The following is a 27,545-nucleotide window of genomic DNA, read 5'->3' as shown; positions in this document are numbered from 1 at the left end:
GGACGCGACTGCGCACGAAAGACCAGGGGCTGCAAAGGACAGAAGCGGCCTCCACTCACCCCACGCACGAGTCGGCTCCCGAGAGGCGAAGACATCCCGCGGAGGAGCCACGGAGAGCCAAGACGCCGGAAAACCGAAAGGACGAGGGCGCCCCCGGACCTCCCTTATATAGGACGGAGCGGCTAGTGCGCCTGCGCATGGGAGCCCAAGCGCGCCCCTTCCGGCCGCGGCCGCGGTGACACCTGGGAAATGTAGTTCCTTCTGGTAGTAGTCCGGCCGCGCACCGCCCGCCCCCTCCTCTCTACCCCTCTCCCCCCGCCAGCCTCGCCGCCATGTCGCGCTTCGCATGCACCGGGCCGCCCGCCGGATCCCCCTACCTTCGGGTCCGGCGGAGGCTGGCGAGGGCTTGGGGCGCCGTTCGCCCGCCCTCCGCGGTCTCCACCCCCTGGCCGCGCCCGCCGGAGCCCTCCGCCGCCGCCGCCGCGGGGAGCTGAAGCGACGCCGCCCTTCCGCCCGCCCCGAGGGCGGGGACGCGGGCCGGCGAGTCTCGGCCCTCGCTGCGCCCGCGCCCCGCGCCACCGCCTCCGCCTGCCGCCTCCTCCTCCTCCTCCGGGCCGCCCGCCGGGCGCCTCGCCCCGCCCCGCCCCGGCCTGCGGGGAAGGGAAACCGAAAGTGCGCGGCCCGGGCGGGGCGTCGGCCTCCGGCCCGAGCCCAGCGCGGCCCAGCCGAGGCGGCGGCGGCGGAAGGACGCGCCGGAGCCGGTGAGTGGCCGCCGCCCGCCCCGCCCGAGCCTCGACGCCCCGGGCGCCCCCGAGCGCCCCGGCCTCGGCTCGGCCCGCACCCCGACCCTCTGCCCCTGCCCGAAGCCCAGGCCCCGCCCGCTGTCCCGGCATGGGCCGGGCGCCTCCGAGGGCACCCACCACCCCGTGACCGCGGCACTGTGGCCTGGGCTTTGCTGCCGGTGACCCCCCGCGACTGCCCGACCTCCGGGTCTCCGCAGTTCCCAGCCCCGCCCGCTCCCATTCCCGACCCCGCGCCCTCCCTGGGAGCCTGGAATCTTCCAACAAACCCGTCGTTGCCTCTGTTTTTCATGGCTTTTCCTTTGCCGGCGTTTTCTGTTGTTTTGTTTCGTTTTTTTCCTTCTTTAATTTCTCCTCCCCCATTTTCTGGGTTTCTGTTAGTGTTTTTCAAAAAGAGGAAGACAGACCTGACCTCTCAACAACTGAAACAAACAGCAGCAACTTAAGTTTTGAACCTGTACCATGAGAACAGGAAGAAAAGGGACTCCTTTTTCTGATGAGGATAAAGGCTATCCCATAGAATGCCAAATCTGCCCACAGTTTCCAGCTCTGAGTATTTTTAAAAGTCGGTGACAAGGACAAGCTCAGAAATCCTTTTACTGAAGACTTAGTCACCTGCTTTTCCCCTAGCCCCAACCCACATCATGTGCATGGCTTAGATTGAGATGTTGTGTTAAAGGGCTTTCTTCTTAAGAGAACTGTGTCAAAACTCATCAAGATGGCAGAAAGAAAAGACGGCTGCTTTCTGATTGCTCCTAAGGAAGGCGTTTCAGGAGCAGTCATTTGTGAGGCCTGAGGGCTTTGCTGCTCAGTTTTCAAAACATAAGAACTAGAACCTATAGAGTGCTCTGTCCTATGAACACATGACTTGGGTTAACAAAATTGTGCTTTGTTTCCCAAAGGCCTTACAGGAAACAAAACTGAAACCTAGCAACTGATTGAGTAACTTGACTGAAGGCATAAGCCAAACAGTAGTTGAGAAAAAAAATACCCAAAAGTGCTAGCGTCAGAAAAAGTGGAACCTGATCCCTGGGGGTCACTGCAGTTGTGAATCTAACATTTTATATCATAATGGGGCATTCAGAGTTGAGCACTTGTGCTCTTGGCTGAACAGCATTTAGCTCTTAGCTAATAAATCGTTAAACCGTGAAGGCATTCTTACATTTTAAAATGTAAATGGCTGAAGAGCACTGAAAATTTCTCCACTTGTGCAGTTCCAGAATTGAAGAGACTCAGACATGGAGGAGAGAAGACCTCATGTGGAGGCCAGGCCCCCAAATCCCCACACCAACCACAGAGGTGAGTCGGCCCAACTTGCACTGCCTGCATCTTTATTATTATTATTATTATTCCTCTCTCTTTCTGGGGGAGCAGTCCTGGAGCTTGACCTGAGAGCCTGGGCTCTTTCTTGAGCTTCTTTTGCTACCACTTGAGCCACAGCACCATTTCTAGCTTTTTCTGTTTATATGATACTGAGGAGTTGAACTCAGGGCTTCATACATACTAGGCAAGCACTTTACCACTAAGCCACATTCCCAGCCTGTTATTACTATTTTTTTAATGTACTGAGGAATTGAACCCAGGGCCTCATGCATGCTAGGTAAGCCAGCATCTTTAAAGTGGACACAGTTGACATATTACTCAGCCACAGCATGTGAAGGATGATGAACAAGAGCCAGCCCATCACTCCCAAGAGAGCTAATAAGTGGGGACAGTTGGCCTTAGCAAACCCTAAATGGAAATAACTCTTGATTTAGAGGAGCTATCCAGTAGAAACAAAGTACATGCCCAAAACACAACTGTTAATGTTCTAGTAGTGTCATTTAAAGTGGGGGAAAGAGAGGGTTTTGTTTTGTTTTTTGTTTTTTAGTTTAATACTAATTTAATGCCTTAATGTCCTCATATGTCTTTTTTTACTTTTGCTTTTTGCTAGTCCTGGGGCTTGAACTCCACCTGGGCACTGTTCCTGAGTCTCTTTGTGCTCAAGCTCTTTCCATTTGAGCCACAGCACTACTTCTGGCTTCTTCTTATTGGAAATCAGAGTCTCAACTTTCCTGCCTGGCATGAGCCACTGGTGCCTGGCTCTAATATATCTTTTTTTTTTTTTTTTTTGGCCAGTTTTGGGGTTGAACTTAGGGCCTGAGCACTGTCCTTGGACTTTCTCAAGGCTAGAGCTCTTACCACTTGAGCCACAATACCATTTCCAGCTTTTTCAATGTATGTGGTACTGAGAATCGAACCCGAGTCTTGGTGCATGCTAGGCAAGCACTCTACCACTAGGCCAAACTCCCAGTCCTCTAATATATCTTAATATATCCAAAATATTATTATAATTGTGTATTTGGTATGTTTTTCCCTATAACATTTTAATAACTTTAATGATGTTTTCATTTCCCTTCAAAAAACTTACCAGCTACATTTCAAATACTTTAAAACCCAGTGACTATGTATTAGATAGCTCAAGTCAAAGTTAGTTTCATCCTAATGAAAGAGAATGTTCTGTTTCCTCAGAGCTGTGTGCGTGCGTGCGTGTGTGCGCATGTGTGTAGTGCCAAGGGTGGAACCCAGGGCCTCAAACATGCTAAACAAGTATTGTATCATTAAGCTACATCCTCTGTCTTGCTCAGAACTTTTAAAAGCAGCCCAGGGATCCTGCTTTTCCTGCTTCGTTCTCATCTTAGCTGTGGAACAAAGGACTATGGAGTTTTATTTTGTGGGCTGTGGGAATATTGAAAAAAAGAGAAATTACGTCAGTTTTCAAGATAATAGAGATTTCTGGGTGTGTGTGTGTGTATGTGAGTTGTGGGGCTTGAACTCAGGGCCTGGGTATTATCCCTGAGCCCTTGTTCTCAAGATTAGCCCTCTACCCCTTTGAGCTACAGCTCCACTTCCTAGAGACTTTGTTTGTTTGCCAGTTCTGGGCTTGAGCTCAGGGCCTGAGCATTGTCCTTGGACTTTCTCAAGGCTAGAGCTCTACCACTTGAGCCTCAGCACCACTTCCAGCTTTTTTCTATGTATGTGGTTACCGAGGAATTGAATCCGGGTCTTCGTGCATGCTAGGCAAGCACTCTACCACTAGGCTAAACTGAGAAAAGTATTAAAAGTAGGGCAAAGAGTGTGGTCTAATGGTAGAGTGGTTGCCTAGCATACACAAACAAAGCCCACACATATATACATACCCAGGCCCTTGTTCAGAATTTTGTGTCCAGTTAGCCACCAAACAGCCAGAAGTGGAGCTGTGGTTCAAATGGAAGAGTACTAGCCTTGAGTAAAAAAAATTCAGGGACAACCAAGACATGTGAAAGGGTATCAATGTATGTGAATTAATGCACCTTCTATCTGGCAAATATCATGTAACCCTTTTACTAATTACAATAAAAAAAAAAAAATTCAGGGACAGTGTACCCAGTCCCTGAGTTCAAGCCCCCCACGACCAGCACATTAACTGTGGGAGTTTACAATGTAATGTGAATGTAACTATTATAAAAGTTGCACAGCATTTGCATTTTGCTAAATATTCCTTTATATTGTTAAAATTTTCTCTGGTGGTACAAGTTTTTAATCCCAGGACTTGAGGGGCTAAGGCAGGAGAGATTTCAATACCAGCCTGGGCTACCTAGTAGAGCCCTGAGCTATTTAGCAAAACACTGTAAAAATTTTCCCCTACAAGTGGAAAACAAAAAGTATGCATTGCTGGGGCTGGGAGTTTAGCCTAGTGGTAGAGTGCTTGCTTAGCAAGCACAAAGACTCAGGTTCAATTCCTCAGTACCACATACATAGAAAAACCCAGAAGTAGTGCTATAACTCAAGTGGTAGAGCACTAGCCTTGAGGAAAAAGCTCAAGGACAGTGCACAGGCCCTGAGTTCAACCCCAGGACTTGAGCAAAAACAAAACAAAAAAGTGTACATTGCTGTATTTAGCATCTGGTGTCTTGAAAGGGCGTGCTTATCTCAAACATCGTATATTCTTGAAGCTCTAGGGTGCTTTGCAGTATGGAATCAGTGTCATATACTCTTGTTTTCCATGTTCCGTGTTGTGGTGCTGATTTGCATCACTTCCAGAATGAGTGAGAGGAAAGGGAAGTGAGTGCTGGGCTCAGTGTGTCTGGCGAGGGCATGTATGGAATGAGTGGCAGATGGAGGAGGATAGATTTGGCTCCCCAGGGGGAGGAGCCATTTGTGTGCTTGCCAGTCCCCTCCCCCACTTCCTGGAAAGCTGGAGTTTTGTTTTCAGTTTCCCAAAACAAAACTTAATGTCTGTGTTTTCAATTTCCTTCTTTGTCTTTGAATTTGCTGGGAAATATCTTGGTAAGCAAGCCCTGTTTTGCTGTTTTCAAAGGGCTCTTGCGGATGCTGGCAGGTATGGTGTTAGCTTTCCTTGCTTGATGTTCTCGTCCAGTCCACTCTGTGTCCTTTAGCCTGTGATGATTATGTCACAGAAGCGCAGTGCCTGGGAAATGGCACAACACTGTTACCACTGCCTCTATGGAACAACGCTTACTGGGAGCTCTTCATGTGTCGGGGTTGTTCAAAGCATTAGAAACATTTCATCGACTATCGGCCAGGCCCTGAGACTTAGAGAAGGCCACCAAGAGGGAGTGACCTTGCCAGCCTTGGAACAAGATTTGTCCCCAAGACTTGTGTTCTGACTAGTCATTGCTGACAAGAAATTGGAACCACCGAGCTTAGCTTTTCAATCTCTGAGCCCTAACTAAATCCCAGCTATGAGGATTAAATGAGATATATTTATTCTCTAGCATGGATTAGGCACACAATAAATGATTATTCCTGACTGGGAATGTGGCTTAGTGGTAGAATGCTTGCCTAGTATGCATGAAACTCTGGGTTCAATTCCTCAGTACAACATAAACAAAAAGCTGGAAGTGGTGCTGTGGCTCAAGTGGTAGAGCACTAGTGTGGCAAGAGTTCTCCTCCTGAGCAACTCCTCCAGCTTTGTCTTATTACTGTTATTGTTTGGCGCTATCAGTTGGGTTTTTTTTGTTTGTTTTTTTTTTTTTTTTTTTTTTTTTTTTTTTTTTTGCCAGTCCTGGGCTTGAGCTCAGGGCCTGAGCACTGTCCTTGGACTTTCTCAAGGCTAGAGCTCTACCACTAGAGCCTCAGCACCACTTCCGGCTTTTCTCTATGTATGTGGTGCCGAGGAATCGAACCCGGGTCTTCATGCATGCTAGGCAAGCACTTTAACCACTAGGCCAAACTCCTGGCCCCTATCAGTTGGTTTTTATGAGACAGGGTCTTACTATGTAGCCCAGGCTGGCCTTGAATTTTCCTCCTACTTTAGCCTCAAGCTGTGGGATTACAGGCATGTTCTACCTTACTCAATTCCACAGCTCTAAGCCAGGCATAGTGGCGCATGCCTATATTCCTAACTACTCAGGAGGCTGAAATTGGAGGATCGGGGTTCAAAGCCAGCCGGGGGACTAAAGTCTCTGAGACTCTTATCTCCAATTAACCACCAACTGTGGTGCTGTGTCTCCAGGGTAGGGTGGTAGCTGAAGAGTTCAAGGACAGGGCCAGGCCCAAAGTTCAAGCCCCACAACTGACAGAAAAACAAAACAAAACAAAAAAACAACTCTGCAGCAGCTCTATCTTTTATTCACTACACAACTTGGTAGGAAACCATTTTTTCTGTCCAAGAGAAACTTGAACTCCTCAGTTGTCCTTTGTTCTGTGCTTAGTACTCAGTGTTCTCATTGTGTTTAGGGCCTTTGGATGGAGAATTAGCATCAAGAGCGGGAGATGAGGCCAGTAATTCACCAGCCAGTGCATCTGGAGGAGGAGCAGATCGTCCGGAATGGCACCCCAGGACTGCCAATCACTCTGGTCCTCACCAGCAGAGAGAAGACAGATTCAGGGCCATGGGCAGGAACCCACATCAGGGAAGAAGGAACCAGGAGCGGTATACCAGTGATGGATCGAGAGGCGAAAGACATGGCCAGGAGAATGACCCCAGGTGGAGAGACGACCCCCAGGAGGGGAGGAACCGCAGACCACCGTGGTCCAGCGACAACTTCCAGCAATGGCGGACACCCCACCAGAAGCCTGCAGAGCAGCCACAGCAGGTGAAGAAACTGGGCTACAAGTTCCTCGAGAGTCTTTTGCAGAAAGACCCCTCTGAGGTGGCCATCACACTTGCCAACAGTTTAGGACTGAAGGAACTCTTGTCTCATTCTTCCATGAAATCCAGCTTCCTGGAACTCATCTGCCAGGTTCTTCGGAAGGCTTGCAGCTCCAACATGGACCGCCAGAGCATCTTCCATATCCTGGGCATACTGAAGAACTCGAAATTCCTCAAGGTCTGCCTGCCCACTTACGTGGTGGGCATGATCACCCAGCCTGTGCCTGGCATCCGCAAGCAGTACCCGGAGCACATCAGCAACATCCTCTCCCTCCTCCAGCACCTCGTGAGCGTCTTCCCCGCCAGCTCCGTGCAGGAAACGTCCATGCTCGTGTCTCTCCTGCCCGCCTCTCTGAATGCCCTGAGAGCCTCCGGGGTTGACATAGAAGAGGAGACAGAGAGGAACCTGGAGAAGATGCAGACGATCCTGGAGCACATGCAGGAGAAGAGGCGGGAGGGCACTTTACGAGAGGACACCTACACGCTGGTGCAGCCCGAGGCCGACGGGCAAGTTGCGAGCTACCGGACCATGCCCATCTACCCTACCTACAATGAAGTGCACTTGGACGAGAGGCCCTTCCTCCGCCCCAACATCATCTCCGGAAAATACGAAAGCACCACCGTCTATCTGGACACCCACTTCCGACTCCTGCGCGAAGATTTTGTCCGACCCCTGCGGGAAGGCATTCTGGAGCTTCTCCAGAGCTTCGAGGACCAGGGCCTGAGGAAGAGGAAGTTTGACGACATCCGCATCTACTTTGATACCAGGATCATCACCCCCATGTGCTCATCATCCGGCATCGTCTACAAGGTGCAGTTTGACACGAAGCCCCTGAAGTTTGTCCGCTGGCAGAACTCCAAGCGCTTGCTCTATGGGTCTTTGGTGTGCATGTCCAAGGACAACTTTGAGACCTTTCTTTTTGCCACTGTTTCTAACCGGGAGCATGAAGATCTGTGCCGAGGGATTGTCCAGCTGTGCTTCAACGAGCAGAGCCAGCAGCTGCTCGCGGAGGTCCAGCCCTCTGACTCTTTCCTCATGGTGGAGACCACAGCCTACTTTGAGGCGTACCGGCACGTGCTAGAGGGACTGCAGGAGGTCCAGGAGGACGATGTCCCCTTCCAGAGGAACATTGTCCAGTGTGACTCCCATGTGAAGCAGCCACACTACTTGCTCATGGGGGGCAGGTATGATTTCACCCCCTTAATAGAGAATCCTTCAGCCTCCTGGGAGCCTCTGAGGAATGTGGAGGGCTGGAGACGTCCCAGAGTCGATGTCCTCGACCTTAGCCAGTGGCCCTCCAAAGAAGCCCTGAAGCTGGATGACTCCCAGATGGAAGCCTTGCAGTTCGCTCTCACGAGGGAGCTGGCAATCATTCAGGGGCCTCCTGGCACAGGTACAGTAGAGCTTTCCACAGCTAGGGCACCTCCCCTGGGAGGTGGCAAGGGAGGCAGCCTTTGCCCTAGGTTTCCCTGAATTGAGCATAAGTGTTGTTCATAAAGTTAGACACTCGGTGATTTTCCATCAGGGACTGTGGAAAATCTGTTACGTGCATACCAATGGACCAAAATCGCAAGACTAGAGAAGACTGCTAGTGATAAGAGCCAGGGGGACGCGCTAGTTCTGCTTGACCACGGGGCATACTCATTTGTTTAATACCAAGTGACAGTTTGTAGAGTCCCGGCGCCCCCCTCCCTCTGTACTTAATTCTCACAGAAGTGTTCTCCCTGCACGTTCCTCCTCGCACACTAATCCTCCACTGGGGTGCTAACTATTGCATGTGCCTTTCCTGCTGTTCTTCCAGCTAACACTGATACCTGTGTGTCTGTGTATGTTGACATATGTACACCTTTACTTCCAGTTTTGTTTTGTTTGTATGTTTTTTGTTTATTTCCTGTCAAAGGGCTTAAACTCTGGGCCTGGGTGCTGTCCCTGAGCTCTTTTGCTCCAGGTTAGTGCTCTATCACTTTGACCCACAGCTCTGCTTCTGGTTTTCTGGTGATTGATTGGAGATAAGAGTCCCGTGGGCTTTCCAGCCCCAGATAGCTTCAAACTTTGATCCTCAGATCTCAGCCAGCTGAGCAGCTGGGATGACAGGGATGAGCCATCTGTGCCTGGCTTACTTCCACATTTTAGATAACAATTAGAATTGTGCTTGTTATGTGTTGCTCTGGAGTGCTTTTACACATTCTGTGGGGTAGAGAGGGTTGTGACTAAAGGCCAGCCAGGGAAAAGATGCCATCTCAACAGAAAAAAGCTGGGTGTAGTAGCATAGGTCTGATATCCCAGTTACAGTGGGAAGTATAAACAAGATTTGGGTCCAGGCATACATCAACCAAAACGTAAGGCTATCTAAAAACAATCATGCTGGCAGAGTGATTCAAGTGGTGTGGCACCTGCTTAACAAGCACAAGGCCCTGAATTCAACATCCTGTACCACCAAAAGGAAAAAAAAAGTCAGAGGGGTCTAATTACAGGATTATAAAAATGTTACAGTGTTAGAGTGGTGGCTCACATCTGTAATCCTAGCTACTCAGGAGGCTGAGGATCAAGGTTCAAAGCCAGCCCAAGTACAAAAGGACCTGAGACTCTTATCTCCAATTAGCCTCTAAAAAAAACAGGAAATGGGGCTGTGGCTCAAGGGTAGAGCAGCAGCCTTGAGCTAAAGAGCTCAGGGACAGCACCCAAGCCGAGTTCAAGCCCCATGACCCTCCCACACACAAAAAAAGCACAGTGTTGGGAGAAAAAAGGAGGAGCATGTGGACTGGCAACAAGTGAATTGAGGTTTCCATTGCCGCACAGCACTGTTGCTATGTGCTGGAAACTAGTAACTCAGCATCTCCATGGCCTCACACTGCTGCATGTGAGCAGACTCTAGGTTTGGCTTAACCGAGACGTTAAACTTGAACTGATTATTAATTTTACTGTTGTGGTTTAATAAATAATGTTGTACATTTATTAACAAGAGTTTCCTCCCACTATCTCAGTCAGTTTCTTTGCCCAAAGCAAATAGTGTTAGCAATTTTCTGTGTGTTCTTCAGGTACGAACTGTGGCTACTCAAGCAGTGCGTCCTTGCATTCATTCTTTGTACCAGCGCACTGCGTGGGAGCCCTGTTCTGTACTCATTTTCCCCTGCCTACAGTGTGTGACACCTATTCTGTACTCACTTTTCTGCTGTGTCTGGGAGCTTCTTCAATGTTAGTAACAATGTCTGGACCACCTGTGACCCCAGCTGTCCATTGTCTAGATTCTGTGTAGAGGTTCATTATTGTTGCACTAGATCTCTGCAGAAAGCTCACTGCTGCAGGACTTCAGCAAGTAACCTTACTTGTGGGTCATTTCACACAAAAACAAACAAATTCCTAACTGGATCAAGAATAATACATGTTTGTAATGTTTAGTATTTGGTTTTAATGTAGCCAGCCCATGCCAGCATGAGCTTGTGATGCTCCTCCTTCAGTTTTCCACGTCTTGAGGCTGTAGGTTTGTAACACCATGCCTGACTTGCATTTGCAGTTCTGGGCATGTATATGTCAGTTCTGGGGCTGGGCACTGTCCCTGAGGTTTTTCTGTTTGGTTTGGTTTGGTTTTTCTCAAGGCTGTCTCTCTTAACACTGGAGCCACAGCTCCACTTCCAGTTTTTGTAGTTAATAGGAGATAAGAGTCTTACAGACTTTCTTGTCTGGGCTGGCTTTGAACAGTGATCCTCAGATCTCAACCTCCTGGGTAACCAGGATTACAGGTGTAAGCTAACAGTGCTTAGCAGCAATATTCTTCTAATGTTATCACTTGAAGTAGAACTCTTCACTTCTTTCTGGATTCAAGAATTTTTTTTTTTTTTTTGCCAGTCCTGGGCTTGAGCTCAGGGCCTGAGCACTGTCCTTGGACTTTCTCAAGGCTAGAGCTCTACCACTTGAGCCTCAGCACCACTTCCGGCTTTTTTCTATGTATGTAGTACCGAGGAATCGAACCCGGGTCTTCATGCATGCTAGGCAAGCACTTTAACCACTAGGCCAAACTCTCGGCCCCTGGATTCAAGAATTTTTAAAAATTATTTTAAAGGTGATATACAAAGAGATTACAGTTACATAAATCAGGTAAATAGTAACTTTTTCCTAGCCAGTGTCCCTCTTCCCACACTCTTTCTAGCTTTTGTGTGTCTGTTGCAGGGGTGGGGGGAGGCTAAGAGGACTGAAATTCCCTATCTGATGCTCTTTGCTCATTGGTGGGTGCTCTACCACCTGACCCCCTCTAGCCCCAGAGCTCTTCATTTCTAATAGGCCTTTTCAGGCTAGCAGAAGACATTGCACATTCGTAAGAGCCTTCTGCGTGAATGGGGGAAACGTGGGGGTTGTGGGAGGGGATGGGGATGGTGATGGTGAGGAGGAAGTGATACAGAATCACTGAGTCCTCTCCTAGCCCACCATCCAGTCCCAGTCCTGCACGCCGGACACCTAGGCATTGTCATCCCTGAGCCTTTTCTTAGGCCTTGCTCACCTAGCAGATAGCAGTGGCCTTCAGGCCAGCCTTCCCCATTCACTCGCCTGCTCTGGCTTTCTTGACCTGGCCAGAATCATGCACTGTTTGTAGGTTCCGTGGATTTCTCCTAAGCTACATTTATGATTTTATGTATGTTTGTATAATTGTCTTTTTCTTCTTCACGTCTGTGAGGTCCAGGAGGATAAGAGCCATGTTTTTCTCTGTTAGTGATGGTAGTATAGTGGTTTGAACTCAGCGCTTTGCCCTTTGCTAGGCAAGCACTCCGCCAGTTCAGCCGTGCCCCAGCCTTTTAGACTTTAGGTTTGGTCTTTTAAGGATTTTTTTTTTTGGGGGGGGGGTGCTTTTTTTGTTTGTGAGCATCGGTTTTCACCAGTGGAGAATTCTGGCGCAAATGCAGGCACTTCGTTTGTGTGTCCTGGTGATTAGGTTCCGGGTGCATCAAGGGGGGAAAGCAAACACAGATCAGTGAAAGTAGTCTGCTCAGCCTACTACTCAGGAGGCTGAGATCTAAGGATCGTAGTTCAAAGCCAGCCTGGGCACAGAGGTCTGTGAGACTCATCTCCAGTTAACCACCAGAAAACTGGAAGTGGTGCTGTACCTCAAGTGGTAGAGCACTAGCCTTGAGCTGAAGAGCTCAGGGACAGCGCCCAGGCCCAGAGTTCAAACCCCATGACAAAAAAAAAAAAGAGAGAAAAGAAAAAGAAAATAGTCTGCTCCTATTTCCACCTAAAGAAAAAAAAATAAAGGCTAGAAAAAGAAACATTTATATTTGCATAAGTGTGGCGTCTACCTCTAGAAAATTCTACAAGAAACTTTCAGTCAAACTGACTAGAAGGTTTTTACGTGTTTATTGCTGTTTAGATTTTAATAAATAAAAAGCAAAAGGAGCACCATGGTGGGTACCTGTAGTCCCAGCTACTCCAGAACTGAGGGCTACTTAAACCTAGGAGGTCAAGGCCAGCCTGGACAACATAGGGAGACCCTGTCCTGAAAGGAGAACATTTTAAACCTGCTCTAAGTATTGAATTTCTCCTTTTGAGAGCAGAATTGTGATGCTCAGTGCAAAGGCAGATCCCGTGTCTAGCCGAGCAGGAAGCTGTCACCTCTGCCCTGAGCCACTCTTGCCATGTGCGTTGTATACTGCAGAAATGAGGGGTGCCGGTGACCCAGGTCTCTAGCAAAAGAAGAGAAAGCAGACAGAGTGCACACCAGGAGTGTGGGCCCACTGAAAGAGTCGGGAAGGGGAGGGAAACAGGCTTTTATATATATACATCTATAATTCATTTTTATTGTTAAGGTATACACTGGGGTTACTATTTCCTAAGTCAGAATGAGTACGTTTCTTTTTTGGGGGCAGTGTCACCCCTTCTGTCTCCCCGCTTCCCATCTGTGCCCACAAGTTCCATAGCTCATATAGTGTCCACTGAGTACCACGACTAAACCAAGGCTGTCTTAAGATAAACAGTGAAATTAATGTCAGAAGTTTGCATCTAGGAAGTGGTGCTGTGGCTCAAGGGGCAGCGTCGTAGCCTTGAGCTGAAGAGCTCAGGAACAACACCCAGGCCCAGAGTTCAAATCCCACGATCCACCTCCCCTCCCCCCCAAAAAAGTACCTTAGAAGTTTGCATCTAGTTGGGTTTTTTTTAACTTTTGTTTTGTTGGCCAGTCCTCGGGCTTGGACTCAGGGCCTGAACACTGTCCTCGGGCTCTCCTCAAAGCAAGTGCTCTACCACTTGAGCCACAGCCCTTTTCTGGGCATATGGTACCGAGGAATCGAACCCCAGTCTTTGTGCATACTAGGCAAGCACTTCACCACTAGGCCACACTCTCGGCCCTTGAATCTAGTTTTCACGTAGAGCTTAGCTTTTTTTGTTTTGGGGAGACAGAGTCTTGCTGTATAGCCCAGGCTAGCCTTGAACTCATGAGCCTCCTGCCTCAGCTGCCTCAGTAGCTGAGCTTACAGACATGTCTCTGCACCCAACCAAGAAGAATAAACGAAAGGTGGTTTGTCCTATAAGTTTCTTGAAGTCTCATGCATTGTTTGTCCTCTCTGCAAACATTTCTGCTGATTAAGTGTAAGAAGACTTGAAATGCACATTTTTGTTCACCTTTTAAGTTCAAGGAAATAAAATAATTTTAACCAAAGTAACAAAATTTTTCATTTCATTTTTCTGTTTTCTAGGCAAAACCTATGTGGGTCTAAAAATTATTCAGGCTCTTCTGACCAACGAGGCTGTTTGGCAAATTAGCAACCAGAAGTTCCCCATCCTGGTGGTGTGCTACACCAATCATGCTTTGGACCAGTTTCTGGAAGGTAATGGCTGAATCCTCAGTGCTTGGAACAGCTGCCTGTGCAATTCGGACTCAGGGCATGGCCTCCTCACACCCGCCTCTGCCCCTGCATCCTATCTGGCGTTCCCCCAAACTCCAGCAGCACTGACCACCCTCCGTTCCCAGAGTTCCTCTCGCTTCTCCCTTGTCTCAGGCAGCTCCTCACCTGATCATCTGTCTACCCAGATGCACTTCTTCCCCTCCTCGCCCTCTCACTTTGACCTCCTCCAGCTGAGCCACTCCAGCACACTCATAGCGTCTCACCTTTATTCTCTCAGACTTTTCTCTCTGCCCCCATTCATAGCTAAGTCTTGTTTTATACTTTCTCTTTTACATTGCTTTTCATGTGTCTCGACACTATACCAGCAGTGCTGAGGGCTGGTTGGGTTTCTTACTATATTCACAGAGCCTGGTACATACATATTAAGCCCTTGAAAAATAGTAATTGCAGCTATCCTCTGATGGCTCCAGCCTGTAATCATTCTTAGTATCTTCAGAGGTTAAGATCAGAAGCTGTGGTTTAAAAAATGTACCTTCTGGGACTGAGAGTTTGGCCTAGTGGTAGAGTGCTTGCCTAGCATACACAAAGACCCGGGTTCGATTCCTCGGTACCACATACATAGAGAAAAGCCAGAAGTGGTGCTGTGGCTCAAGTGGCAGAGTGCTAGCCTTGAGTAAAAAAGTGTCCAACGACAGTGCCCAGGCCCCTGAGTTCAAGCCCCAGGACTGGCAAAAAAACAAACAAACTTGCAGTCAAATACTAATTGCATTAATAGTGAATATATAAATGATTTTATTTTTCTCAGCATATTATTTCCCATTTCTCTATATCTCCACGTGAGTATATCTTTGTACTTAGTCTCTGTATGTATAATAAATCTGTTATTCATTTTGGGAGTATCTTTTCTGCTAGAGCATGACACAGGAAAGCACATAAAACATTCATCTGAAATGTTTGCACAGAGGTCAAACAAGGCACAGAACTTCAAGTAGCTTATAGGACAGTCCACTGTTCGTTTATTTTTCTCAGCTGGGTGCAGAGGCATGCCTGTTAGCTCAGCTACTGAGGCAGCTTGAGGCAGGAGGATCATAAGTTCAAGGCCAGCCTGGGCCACACAGCAAGACTGTGTCTCCCAAAAGCAAAACAACAAAAAAATAAAAGCTAAGCTCTGCATAAAAACTAGATGCAAACTTGTGACTTTAATTTCACTGTTAATTTGTGTTTTGATTATTGCATTCTGCCCCGTTCTTCAAACATACAAGTGGTCATTAGATCCGCATAATGGTTGTATACAGTGAGTGCTTGCTTTGTGCTGAGGCTCAGCTTGGAACTACAAAGACAGGCTTGTGTTTCTCTAGCCTGTCACCTATCAGAAAGCAGTTGCTACCTGGTGTGGTGGCTCACACCTGTAATCCTAGTTACTCAGGAGGCTGAGATCTGAGGATCCCAGTTCAAAGGCAGCCCGGGCACTAAAGACCATGAGACTCTTTATCTCCAATTAACCACTATAAAACTGGAAGTGGTGCTGTGGCTCAAGGGATAGGGCATTAGCCTTGAGCTGAAGAGCTCAGAGACAACACCCAGGCCCAGAGTCCAAGCCCCAAAACTGACGAAAAGAAAAAGTAATTACTGTTCTAATCCTAGACAAACTGAGGAGGAGCTCAGTAACTTCCCCCAGTTATCTGCACTGGGTGGCGCAATTCCAGAGCCCAGCTCATGAGCACTGCGTGGACAGGGACACTTCTGGCCTTCTCGCTTGTTATGGCTAAGTTTCTGGTGGTGAGATGAGATCGCACACACATGTGGCTCTTCTCAGCCCTGTGGTACCCCATTCTGCCCCCCAGGTATCCACAGGTGTCAGAAGACCAGCATTGTCCGGGTGGGCGGAAGGAGCAGCAGTGAGGTCCTGAAGCAGTTCACGCTGCGGGAGCTGAGGAACAAGCGGGAGTTCCGCCGCAGCCTCCCCATGCACCTTCGACAGGCCTACATGAGCGTGAGTCCAAGCTTGGGGAGACGGGGCGGCCCACGGCCCCTCAGAACTCTGCTCTAGCTCTTCATTCTGCTAGTTCCTTGGTGTGACCCGTGCCCTCAGTTCATACAGAGGAAGGATGAAAGGATAGATTTCTCCCAGACCGGCCAGAAACTTAGGGCTATCACCCCCAAACCACCCACAGGACATCTGCATTCAGACCCACGGTCCTGGGTGGTAGCGCACACATATAGTACCAGACCTTTGCCAGGGTGAAATGGAAGGACTATTTAAGGCTGGACGTTTAGGGCCAGCCTAAGTAACATAGCAAGACCCTTCCTGTTTCATAGCATAGTGCTTGTAACCGAGCAACTAAGGAGGCTGAGAACTAAGGATCATGGTTCAAAGCCAGCCTAGGCAGGAAAGTCCATGAAACTCTTATCTCCAGTTAAACACCAAGTTGGAAGCAGAGCTGAGGCTCAAGATGTTGAATACTAACCTTGAGTGAAAAAAGCTCCAGGGTGGTGCGTAGGTCCTAAGTTCAAACCCCCAAACTAGCCCGTTTTTTTTTTTTGTTGTTTTTTTTTTTTGTCAGTTCTGGGCTTACACTCAGAACCTAAGCACTGTCCTTGGGCTTTCTCAAGGCTAGTGCTCTAGCATTTGAGCCACAGTACCACTTCCAGCTTTTTCTTTGTATATGGTACTATGGAGTTGAACCTGGGTCTTCTTGCATGCTAGGCAAGTCTCTACCACTAGGCCCAACTCCCGGCCCTAGTGTGTTTTCTGTCTTCTTGCTGGCCCAGGTCTTTCAGCCCTTGGGATGTTGCTTTGTCGTCTTGTCTGCTGTTCTCCCTTTATATATTTTTCTTTGCTATGTCTTCTCTCGAGGAGGGACCGAGTCTGGGGTATGGGCAGAGCTCCACTGACTCTTTCCCTCTGCTCCTGGTAGATTGTGACAGAGATGAAGGGGTCAGAGCAGGGACTTGACAAGGGCGCCAAGACCCTGGAGTGTACCATGCGCGGTGTGGTCCGGGAGCAGCACCTGGAGAAGTACATCCTCCCCCGGCACTGGGAGAGCCTGATGAACGGCCCCGTGCAGGTAGGGCTCCAGCAAGGTCCTCTGCCTCCACTTTGGTTGGCCTAGGTGCTCATGCCTGACCTCTTGTTCCTCAGGACAGTGAGTGGGGCTGCCTCCAGCCCTGGAAGCACTCCATGATGCTCGAGTGGCTGGGCCTGGGGGTTGGTGCTTTCACTCAGAATCCTGCTCCAGCAGGACCGGAGAACACAGGTGAGAATGGCACAGCTGCCTGCCTTAAGGCCAATTCTTAACTGCTGCTCAAGCTCTATCTCCAACCTTTTTTTTTTTTGCCTGTTGTAGTGCTTGAACTCGGGGCCTAGGCACTATCCCTGAGCTCTTTTTGCTCAAAGCTCTACCACTTTAAGCAAGAGTGCCACTTTTGATCTTCTGGTGGTTAGTTGGAGATAAGAGTCTCAGGGACTTTCCTGACAGGTTGGCTTTGAACTGCTAGCCTCAGATCTTGAACTCAAGGCAACTGCCCTACCCCTCGAACCACAGTGTCATGTCTGGTTTTCTGGTGATTAATTGGAGATAAAGAGTCTCACAGACTTTAGTGCCCAGGCTAGCTTTAGTGCCCAGGCTGGCTTTGAAATATTTTCCAGCTAGGATTATAGGCATGGGCTACCAACACCTGGCTTGATCTCATTTTTTTTTTCTTTTGGTCAGTCTTGGGCTTGAGCTCAGGGCCTGAGCACTGTCCTTGGGCTTTCTCAAGACTAGAGCTCTACCACTTGAGCCTCAGCACCACTTCCGGCTTTTTTCTATGTATGTGGTACCAAGGAATCGAACCCCGCTCCTCGTGCATGCTAGGCAACCACTAGGCTAAACTCCTGGCCCCTTGACCTCATAATTTTTAAGATGTAAAACAGCCAAAATAGGTAGTGCTTAATTCACCCCTCCCCCTAGATTCCTTAAGGGGGTGCATGTAAACCTCGAACCTCCCAAGCAGCTGGCGCAGGCCTTTTGCGTCCCATGGTTTCAGGACAGTCCATGTGTGTACCACTTTTATTCTTCTCCCAGCCCATGCAGAAGGGGAGGAAGAAGAGGAAGAAGAGGAGGAGGGCTCTCTGATCGAGATTGCAGAGGAGGCCGACCTGATTCAGGCTGACCGGGTGATTGAGGAAGAAGAGGTGATGAGGCCCCGGCGACGGAAGAAGGAAGAGAATGGGGCAGAGCAGGAGCTGGCCAAAATGCTTCTGGCCATGAGGCTAGACCACTATGGCTCTGGGACTGCAGGTGGCCAGGAGCAAGCTGCAGAAGAGTGGGAGGTATGTTCTTCCCTCCTTGAAGCCCCATCACTCCTGTCAGCAGGTGTGGCTGCGCTGCTAAGCTGTCCTGAGCCTGCTGACCACTCCCCTACAGTTGGCCAGTCCACCCTTTTCTTTGTTGTTGTTTGTGGGTCATAGGGCTTGAACTCTGGGCCCTGTCCCTCAGCTCTTCAGCTCAAGGCTACCACCCTACCCCTTAAGCCACAACCCCACTTCCCCTCTTCTAGTGATTAATTGGAGATAAGTCTCATGGTCATTAGTGCCCAGGCTGGCTTTGAACTGGGATCCTCAGATCTCAGCTTCCTGAGTAGCTAGGATTACAGATACGAGCCACCATGCTGGGCTCATTACACCATTTTCAACCTAACCCTGGCAGAGTCCAATTCTAAATCCCATACTAGACCTGTTCAAAGGCACTCTGGCAACCATTACCAACTTTGACAAAAAGCACAAGAACACAGCACAAATGAGCCCCAGAGAGAAGCAGGCAGAAGAGTGTGAAGCCTTCAGGGCTGGATGTGGTGGACGCCAGATTCCCTGTATACTCGCTCTCTATTCCACTTGGCTGGGTGTTTACTGTGGGATCCTGTGGGGATAGAACTCAGTACCCAAAGCACCACGTTGGTTACCCTGCCTGCAGTGTAAGGGACAGACGGGCAGACTGACATGCAGTTTTCACCTGGTCTCCTGCTTCCACTCTGCCCCTCTGCGTGTGCTGGGCATTCTGGACCCCAAGCTCTGGAAGTATGGATTAGGACTCTGCCTGGATAACTTTGGGCCTTACTCAGTGACAGAACCAGAGGGAGTACTTTCCCCAAAGCTCTGCTTTGCTCTAGGCACCAATGGCTCAGATTTTGCTCCTCTCCATGGATGAGATGCAGCCTGTGTTGAGCGCATGCTCTGTGAGGCCTGGCGCCACTCTGTCTTGGGACCTTTTGTTCATTTACTTCTTTCAATGGCAACCTGGGAGCAGCACTGTTACTCCCTCTAGTTTCTAAGAGAAGATTCTGAGGTGCATAGAACTTAAGTAGCCGCGGAAGTCCTGGCTAGGTCCTTCTGAGCCACACTGGTGGAGTAGCTGCTGGAGTGTTAGACACTAGAAGTGCGGGCTGCACCATACTGCGGGCCTAGCACCAGACCTGCCTCTGCTCCTCCTGACAGATCCAGCGCAGCCAGAAGAAGAAAATGAAGAGGAAGGTGAAGGTTGAGCTTCACAAACTGAATGCCATGACTAAAGCGGAGGCTGATGCGATCCAGGACCTCTGGCAGCTTGACCTGAATTCGCGCTGGCAGCTTTACAGGTAGAGTGCCCAGCCAGGCAATGGGCCATTTCCCAGGGCGGTCCTTTTCTGGGTACCACTTCTGAGCTGGCGCTAGGGATACAGCTATAGGGTGGGACCCACACCCTGTCTACCTTCATGGAGCTCAGAGTCTGTCTAAAGCAGCAAACTTATAAGGACATGATTCCACCATTGAAAACTAAGAGTGGTTTAAAAACAGAGGGCAGGGGCGGCCGGGAGTTTGGCCTAGTGGTAGAGTGCTTGCCTAGCATGCACAAAGACCCGGGTTCAATTCCTCAGTACCCCACATACATAGCAAAAAGCCGGAAGTGGTGCTGAGGCTCAAGTGGTAGAGTGCTAGCCTTGAGAAAGTCCAAGGACAGTGCTCAAGCCCAGGATTGGCAAAAAAAAAAAAACAACAAAAAACAGAGGGCAGGGACTGGCAGGCATAGCAGCACACACCTGTAATCCTAGCAGCTGGGAGATAAAAGCATGAGAAGTGTGTTTCAGTCCATCCTGGCAACTTACTGAATCCCTGTCTCAAGAAAAAAAAGCAGAGAATACTAAGATTATAATCTAGGACCAGCTTGTCTAAGGTGCCAGCAGGGTGCCAGTGGAACTCAGATCTAGGGAAATGCATAGGCATGACCAAGGCTAGTGAGCAAGGGGGCAGGTGAGGCTCTGGGAACCTCATAGGCATGCCAGTCAGGGGCTCAAGATAGGCAGAAACATGGAGCACTAAGACATGGAAAGAGGTGTGGCCGGGAGTTTGGCCCAGTGGTAGAGTGCTTGCCTAGCATGCACAAAGACCCGGGTTCAATTCCTCAGTACCACATACATTGAAAAAGGTGGAAGTGGTGCTATGACACAAAGGGTAGAGCTCTAGCCTTGAGCAAGCCCAAGGAGAGTGCTCAGGCCCAGAGTTCAAGCCCCAGAACTAGCACAGAATACATAACTGAAATACAAGACTAGAAACCTCAAAGCAGGAGGGTATAAGCCAGGCAGGTAAGCCAAGCAAGTATGAGTCTCAGTACTAGCAAAAGAACCGGGAAAGGCAGTCAGCACCACAGCTGTGGCGCAGGAGATGACCGGGTGATGAATGTGGTGGGCCAGGGTCAGCCAGGGCAAGGCTAGGTGAGGAGGATTTTGGGTGATCAGCAGAAAGCCCGTGCAAGGATTTGAGCAGGGGGTGTTAACCCGTCCTAGCTCCCGATTCCCTGCACATTTTCCACTGGACATTTTGGACTCCAGTTCCATCAGTGTGGGTCTCTCTTCAGGAGTCTAGAGTTCAGTCCAGGCATGGACACACAAGGTGGGGCGGGGGTCCTCTCAGATCAGATGGCTTCCTTACCGGGCTCATCTCCAGGCTGTGGCTGCAGATGTACCAGGCAGATACTCGCCGGAAGATACTCAGCTATGAATGCTGCTATCGCACCTCAGCAAAAAGAATGGCCGAACTGAGACTCCAGGAAGACCTGCTCATCCTCAAAGATGCCCAGGTCATAGGAATGACCACCACAGGTAAGAAAGTGTCTGGTCCCCGATCCTACAGATGACTGAGGTCCGGTAGAGCCTCTTCAGTGGATGGAAGGAAACCGCCCTGAAACACTATTGAAAGCAGCTTCTGGCCCTGGGAGACTGCTCGGCGTGTTGCTTCCGCTGAGCTTGAAGCCCAGTGATGATCAGCCCCAGGGGAGCATGCCGGCAAACTTGTCACCAAGTCAGGGAAGGCCCTGTGTGTGCTGTGCCTCTGTTCAGGACCCCACTCTGCTTTCCCCCCAAGGTGCTGCCAAATACCGCCAGATCCTGCAGAAGGTGGAGCCACGGATTGTCATTGTGGAAGAGGCTGCCGAAGTCCTTGAGGGCCATACCATTGCCACCCTGAGCAAAGCTTGTCAGCACCTCATTCTGATTGGGGACCACCAGCAGGTAGAACAAGAGCCCTAGGAGATGGGCAGGCTCTGGGGTGGACTGGGCAGGATCAGACGGGAGCCCCTTGGCCTCTGTTTGAGCAGCCCTCGAGTTTATCACTGCCTTTCTGATTCCTCCTTTCTTCACCTCCCCCGTTCCTTGTGTGTTTTTCTTTCTTTTTCTCTTTGCTGGGGGTTAGACCTTAGGTTTCTCTGTGTTGGGCTGCTTGTTGCTCTGCTGCTGAGCTATATCACTGGCCTCCACATGCAATTTAGAATCAGGTGCCGTTTGGTTTGGAGCATAGCATAGCAGTAGCATCACCAACTCATCCATTCCCTCTGGCTCTCCTGATCGACCATGGCCTTGAATTATAACAGTGTGCTCTCCAGTCTTCCTAGCCTCCAGTCTCTTCAGAAAGGAAAGATTTGTTTTGTTGTTGCTGTCAAAGGTCATGGGTCTTGAACTCCGGGCCTGGGCTCTATCCCTGAGCTTTTTTTGCTCCAGGCTAGTGCTCAGGCTGCAAATGTGGCTTAGTGGCAGAGTACTTGCCTGGCATGCATAAAGTCTTGGGTTTGATTCTGCAGTGCCATATAAACAAAAAACGCTGGAAGTGGCACTGTGACTCGTCTAGCCTTGAGGAAAAAAGCTCGAGACAGTGCCCAGGGAGGGTGTAGGGAAGGAAAATGGGGACAAAAACATGAGAAGGGTATCAATGTGTGAGAAGTAATGCACCTACTACTTGAGAAGTGTAACTGTAACCCCTCTATACATTATCCCAACAATTTGAAAGAGAGGAGAGAAGAGAAAGTGACAGTGTCCAGGCCCTGAGTTCAAGACCCAGGACTGGCAAAAAATAAAAGACTAGTGCTCTACCACTTTGAGGGACAGCGCCCATTTGTGGTTTTCTGGAGGTTAATTGTAGAAAAGAGTCTTGTGGGGCTCGCTTGGGACTGTGATCTGAAGATCTCATTCTCCTGACTAATTTAGGATTACAGGTGTGAGCTACCAGTTTGTTTTTTTGTTTTTCCAGTCATGGGGCTTGAACTTTGGGCCTGGGCATTGTCCCTGAGCTCAAGGCTACCTACCCCCTGCCCCTTGAGCCGTAGCACCACTGGCCTCACAGACTCTAGTGCCCGGGATGGCTTTGAACTATGATCATCAGGCATGAGCCACCGTGTCCAACTCCAAAGCAAGTTTTTTTTTTTTTTTTTTTGCCAGTCCTGGGCTTGAGCTCAGGGCCTGAGCACTGTCCTTGGACTTTCTCAAGGCTAGAGCTCTACCACTTGAGCCTCAGCACCACTTCCAGCTTTTTTCTATGTATGTGGTACCGAGGAATTGAACCTGGGTCTTCGTGCATGCTAGGCAAGCACTTTAACCACTAGGCCAAACTCCCGGCCCCTCCAAAGCAAGTTTTTAACAAACATTAAATTCGTTTGTGTCCCTTTCCAGCTTAAAGCCCTCCAGCGGTTTCTCATTGCATTTTAATATTAGAGATCCAGCTTCATAAAACGACCTTCCAAGCAGTAAGATCAGGTTGCAGCCTGTTTCTCTGGTTTTGCCTCATTTGTTCAGTGGTTCCATGGCAGCCTTTCTGGCTCCCTCTCAGGGCTTTTCAAATGACTGCCCGCCTAGCTAACCTCCATGCTGCGGTCAGATCAGATGTCACTGTGCAAAGTCCTAGCAAAGAGTTCCACCTCTGGAAGCCATCCTTGTCCCTAGCCTGCCAGCCCCTCGCATGGCGCCTGCGTGTTTCACATACAGAGTCCTCAGCCCTGTCTCCCTTTCAGCTGCGCCCCAGTGCCAATGTATATGATCTGGCCAAGAACTTCAACCTTGAGGTGTCCCTTTTTGAACGGCTTGTGAAAGTGAACATCCCCTACGTTCGTCTGAATTACCAGGTAAGTACCTGGCCCTCTGCTCTTACCTGGTGACCCAGAAGGATCCTGGGAGCCTGCCAATTGCCAGCTAGCAAGTTCTCATGAAAATAAAATCTTCTGTCCAACTTACTTGTTTTCTTGAGGTAGGGTCTCTATGTATCCCAGGTTAGCCTGGAAGTTACTATCCTATTACCTGTACCACCCCGCTGTTGGGACTATAGGCACATGCCACCACAACCAGCAGGGTTTCCTGTCACCCTGTATGCATCCCACCGTGTTGAGTTTTTGCTGGATGAAGGGGCTATTTCATTGCATTCTTTCTCCATGTCATCATATGTTACCTCTCTAGTTTTCAGCAACCTGACTTTTGAGATGATTTGTATTGATACACTCCTGTTGTTTCAGCATCGCATGTGCCCTGAAATTGCCCGCCTGCTGACGCCTCATATCTACCAGGATCTGGAGAACCATCCCTCTGTGCTGAAGTATGAGAAGATCAAGGTGAGCAACCTAGGGGCTGACCGTGCCTTAGGCTGAAAGAAGGGAAAAGAACCAATTTTTGTTGTTGCTCTTGCTCTGTTGTTCTAGGGCTCTAACTCGGGTCCTGACCTCTCTATGCTCAACCACTTGAGCCATAGCACCACTTCTAGCTTTTTCTGTTTATGTGGTGCTGAGGAATGGAACCCAGGGCCTCATGCATCCTAGGCAAGCACTCTACCAGTAAGCCACACTCCCAGTCCAAGAGGCAACTTTTAAAGTTCAGACATGAGCCCACGTCTAGTCCCAGAAAATCTGACGATCATAACTCAAAGGTAGCAGCAATCAAGTCTGTGAGACTCTTATCTCTTGTTAACTACCAAAGTCAGAAGCAGAGCTCTGGCTCAACTGTCTTGAGTGCTAGTCTTAAAAAAGCTAAGGGACAGTGCCCGGGTCCTGAATTTAAACCCCAGGACCATCACACTCCGCCCTCCCCACCAAAACAGAAGTAGTCTTGGGATGTGGGAGCGTAGCTCAGTAGTAGAGTGCGTTCCCAAATGCACGAGACCCTGGATTCCTGATGCACTGCTTTTGCGTCTCAGGGTGTGGCCTCCAATCTCTTCTTCGTGGAGCACAACTTCCCGGAGCAGGAGATCCAGGAAGGCAAAAGCCACCAGAACCAGCACGAGGCTCACTTTGTGGTGGAGCTCTGCAAATACTTCCTGTGCCAGGAGTACCTGCCATCCCAGATCACCATCCTCACCACCTACACTGGGCAGCTCTTCTGCCTGCGCAGACTCATGCCCGCCAAGACGTTTTCTGGCGTCAAGGTCCACGTGGTGGACAAGTACCAGGGGGAGGAGAACGACATCATCCTCCTCTCGCTGGTGCGGAGCAACCAGGATGGCAAGGTGGGCTTCCTCCAGATCCCCAACCGCATCTGCGTAGCCCTGTCCCGGGCCAAGAAGGGGATGTACTGCATCGGGAACATGCAGATGCTAGCACGGGTGCCCCTGTGGAGCAGGATCATCCACACCCTCCGCGAGAACCATCAGATAGGCCCCGCGCTGCGGCTCTGCTGCCAGAACCACCCCGACACCCACACCTCCGTGGCCAGAGCCTCTGACTTCCAGAAAGTCCCCGAAGGAGGCTGCAGCCTGCCCTGTGAGTTCCGGCTGAGCTGCGGGCACGTCTGTACCCGGGCCTGCCACCCCTACGACTCTGCGCACAAGGAGTTCCAGTGCATGAAACCATGCCAGAAGGTCATCTGTCCAGACGGGCACCGCTGCCCCCAGGTATGTTTCCAAGAGTGTCAGCCTTGCCAGGTGAAAGTGCCCAAAACCATTCCCCAATGTGGCCACGAACAGATGGTCCCTTGTTCACTGCCTGCATTGGCCTTCTGCTGCCAGGAGCCTTGCCCCAAGGTCCTGAGATGTGGCCACAAGTGTACCCACCCGTGTGGGGAAGACTGTGTGCGTCTGTGCTCAGAGATGGTCACCGTGAAACTCAAGTGTGGGCACAGCCAGCAGGTGAAGTGTGGCCATGTGGAAGACCTCAAGTACGACCTGCCCGTCAAGTGTACCGTCAAATGTGGCACCGTCCTCGACTGCGGCCATCCCTGCCAGGGCTCTTGCCACAGCTGCTTCGAAGGGCGCTTCCACGAGCACTGCCAGCAGCCCTGCAAGCGCCTGCTCATCTGCTCACACAAGTGCCAGGAGCCATGCACCACCGAGTGCCCACCCTGCCAGCAGACATGCCAGAACCGCTGCGTGCACAGCCAGTGCAGGAGGAAGTGTGGCGAGCTGTGCAGCCCCTGCGTGGAGCCCTGCGTCTGGAGCTGCCAGCACTACCAGTGCACTAAACTCTGCTCTGAGCCCTGCAACCGCCCCCCATGCTACGTGCCTTGTACCAAGCTCCTGGCTTGCGGCCACCCTTGCATCGGCCTGTGCGGGGAGCCGTGCCCTAAGAAGTGCCGCGTCTGCCACCTGGAGGAGGTCACCCAGATCTTCTTTGGCTACGAGGACGAGCCCGATGCCCGCTTTGTGCAGCTGGAAGACTGCAATCACATCTTCGAGGTGCAGGCGCTCGACCGCTACATGAACGAGCAGAAGGATGACGACGTGGCCATCAGGTTGAAAGTCTGTCCTGTCTGTCAGGTGCCCATCCGCAAAAACCTGAGGTATGGAGCCAGCATCAAGCAGCGACTGGAGGAGATCGAAGTGGTCAAGGAGAAGATCCAGGGCTCTGCCAGGGAGATTGCAGCCAGCCAGGAGCAGCTGAAGGCCCTGCTGGAGCGGAAGAGCCTCCTCCAGCAGCAGCTTCCTAAAGACTTCCTGAGGCTCAGCAACCAGCTGGCCCAGAAGAACCTGTCCGTGAAAGACCTGAGCCTGGTGGAGAATTACATCAACTTCTACGACCACTTGGCCAAGCTGTGGGATTCTCTGAAAAAGATACAAGTGTTCGAACAAAACAAAGTGAGGACTCGGCTAGAACAGGTCTACGAGTGGCTAGCCAAGAAGCGCTTGAGCTTCACCAGCCAGGAGCTGCATGACCTCCAGAGGGAGATCCAGAGGCTCACCTACCTGTTGGACCTCCTGACCCGCTGCAAGATGGCAGAGGGAAGGGTGAAAGGTGACGTGGCCTTGGAGGTCCTCAGCATCCGGGACATCCTGGAGAGAACATGTAAATTCACCCAGAAGGATGAGGAGCTCGTGCAGGAGAAGATGGGTGCCCTGAAAGCCGCCCTCCCCTGCTCTGGCCTGGGCATCTCCGAGGAAGAGCGAGTGCAGATCGTCACCGCCATGGGCTACCCGCCTGGCCACTGGTTCAAGTGCCCCAATGGCCACATCTACTTGATCAGCAGGTGTGGGGGGGCCATGCAGCGCAGCACCTGTCCCGAGTGTCAGGAGGTGATTGGCGGCGAGCGCCACACTCTGGAAAGGAGCAACCAGCTTGCCTCTGAGATGGACGGAGCCCAGCACGCGGCTTGGTCGGACACGGCCAACAACCTGATGAACTTTGAGGACATATGGAGGATGATCTAGGACGACGCCCAGCGCTGCCTTCTGCCAGGCGCCGAGGGCGTGGGTGGGCTCCCTTCTGAAGGTGAGGAATCCAGTTTAATCACGTCCTTTCGTCTTTGCACTTATGTCAGGATCCACTTCTATGGCTTGCCCACTGTTGATTCTCAATGTACCCCTGCGCTAGAGTAAGCACTTTACCTCCAACCGAGGGCGGTGAGTAGATGACCCTCTCGTCCCGCAGCAGGTTAGTGGGCAAGCGCCCTGGAGCATCTGAGGCTTTCACCGAAGAGCCTTGAGGTCCTGAGCTGCTCCAGTGTTCGCTGCAGTGTGCCAGGGTAGTCTAAGCTCAGCAAAACCATCTGATTCCAGTTGCCAGGCCGTGCCTGGCAGACTCCCTCCCACCCGATGACCAGAATTACACTGCTTAGATCTCCAAGGAGCACAAAAGTCCCAGCTGCCCTGCGTGGGCACCCACCCTTCCAGAGACAGAGGCACGTATGGAGGGGCAGTGCCCACAAGGGCTTCCACAGCAGGCCCAGGTGGCGTGACGCCAGCACCCCCTGCTATGACATGCATATGCAGTGGCTTCTGTACACCAGAAGGGTTTGCCCCGTGCTGCTGGCAGTGCCAGCAGCCCCTCCCCAGGTGTGACTTGGATCCCAGCACCTCCCCTGCAGCTTTTACCTGGGCAGGGGCAGCATGCCAGCCGCTTCTGCAAGCCCCAACCATAGGCCAGAAGCCAGCCCCAGGGTTCGCTAGAACACTTAGGCAACTCAGGTCCTTTCTAATGTTGGCCAGGAACAAACCCTTTCCTATGTATGCATTCCCTTTTTTGTCTTTACTATGCACTTTAACCTATAAAGCCAATTAATAAAAACGATGATTGACAACCTCA

General features: G+C 50.5%; 1 protein-coding gene across 1 annotated transcript; it reads left to right on the top strand.

Moving 5' to 3' along the window:
• Positions 1-554: 554 nt before the first annotated feature.
• Positions 555-27,545, top strand: Znfx1 (zinc finger NFX1-type containing 1). Its single transcript, XM_090352501.1, has 14 exons — positions 555-761; positions 2,015-2,099; positions 6,522-8,330; positions 13,618-13,749; positions 15,612-15,760; positions 16,686-16,835; positions 16,910-17,024; positions 17,835-18,082; positions 19,244-19,383; positions 20,729-20,883; positions 21,146-21,291; positions 23,061-23,171; positions 23,556-23,651; positions 24,230-27,545. Exons 2-14 carry the CDS (start codon positions 2,039-2,041, stop codon positions 26,669-26,671), a joined length of 5,754 nt encoding a protein of 1,917 aa, XP_090208627.1. The 5' UTR covers positions 555-761; positions 2,015-2,038; the 3' UTR covers positions 26,672-27,545.

The sequence above is a fragment of the Megascapheus bottae genome, chromosome 18 (assembly GCF_031878675.1).
Source record: "Megascapheus bottae isolate mThoBot1 chromosome 18, mThoBot2.hap1, whole genome shotgun sequence".
NCBI lineage: Eukaryota > Metazoa > Chordata > Mammalia > Rodentia > Geomyidae > Megascapheus > Megascapheus bottae.
Note: the sequence above shows the minus strand (reverse complement) of the source record. Positions and strands in the feature narration are given on the sequence as shown.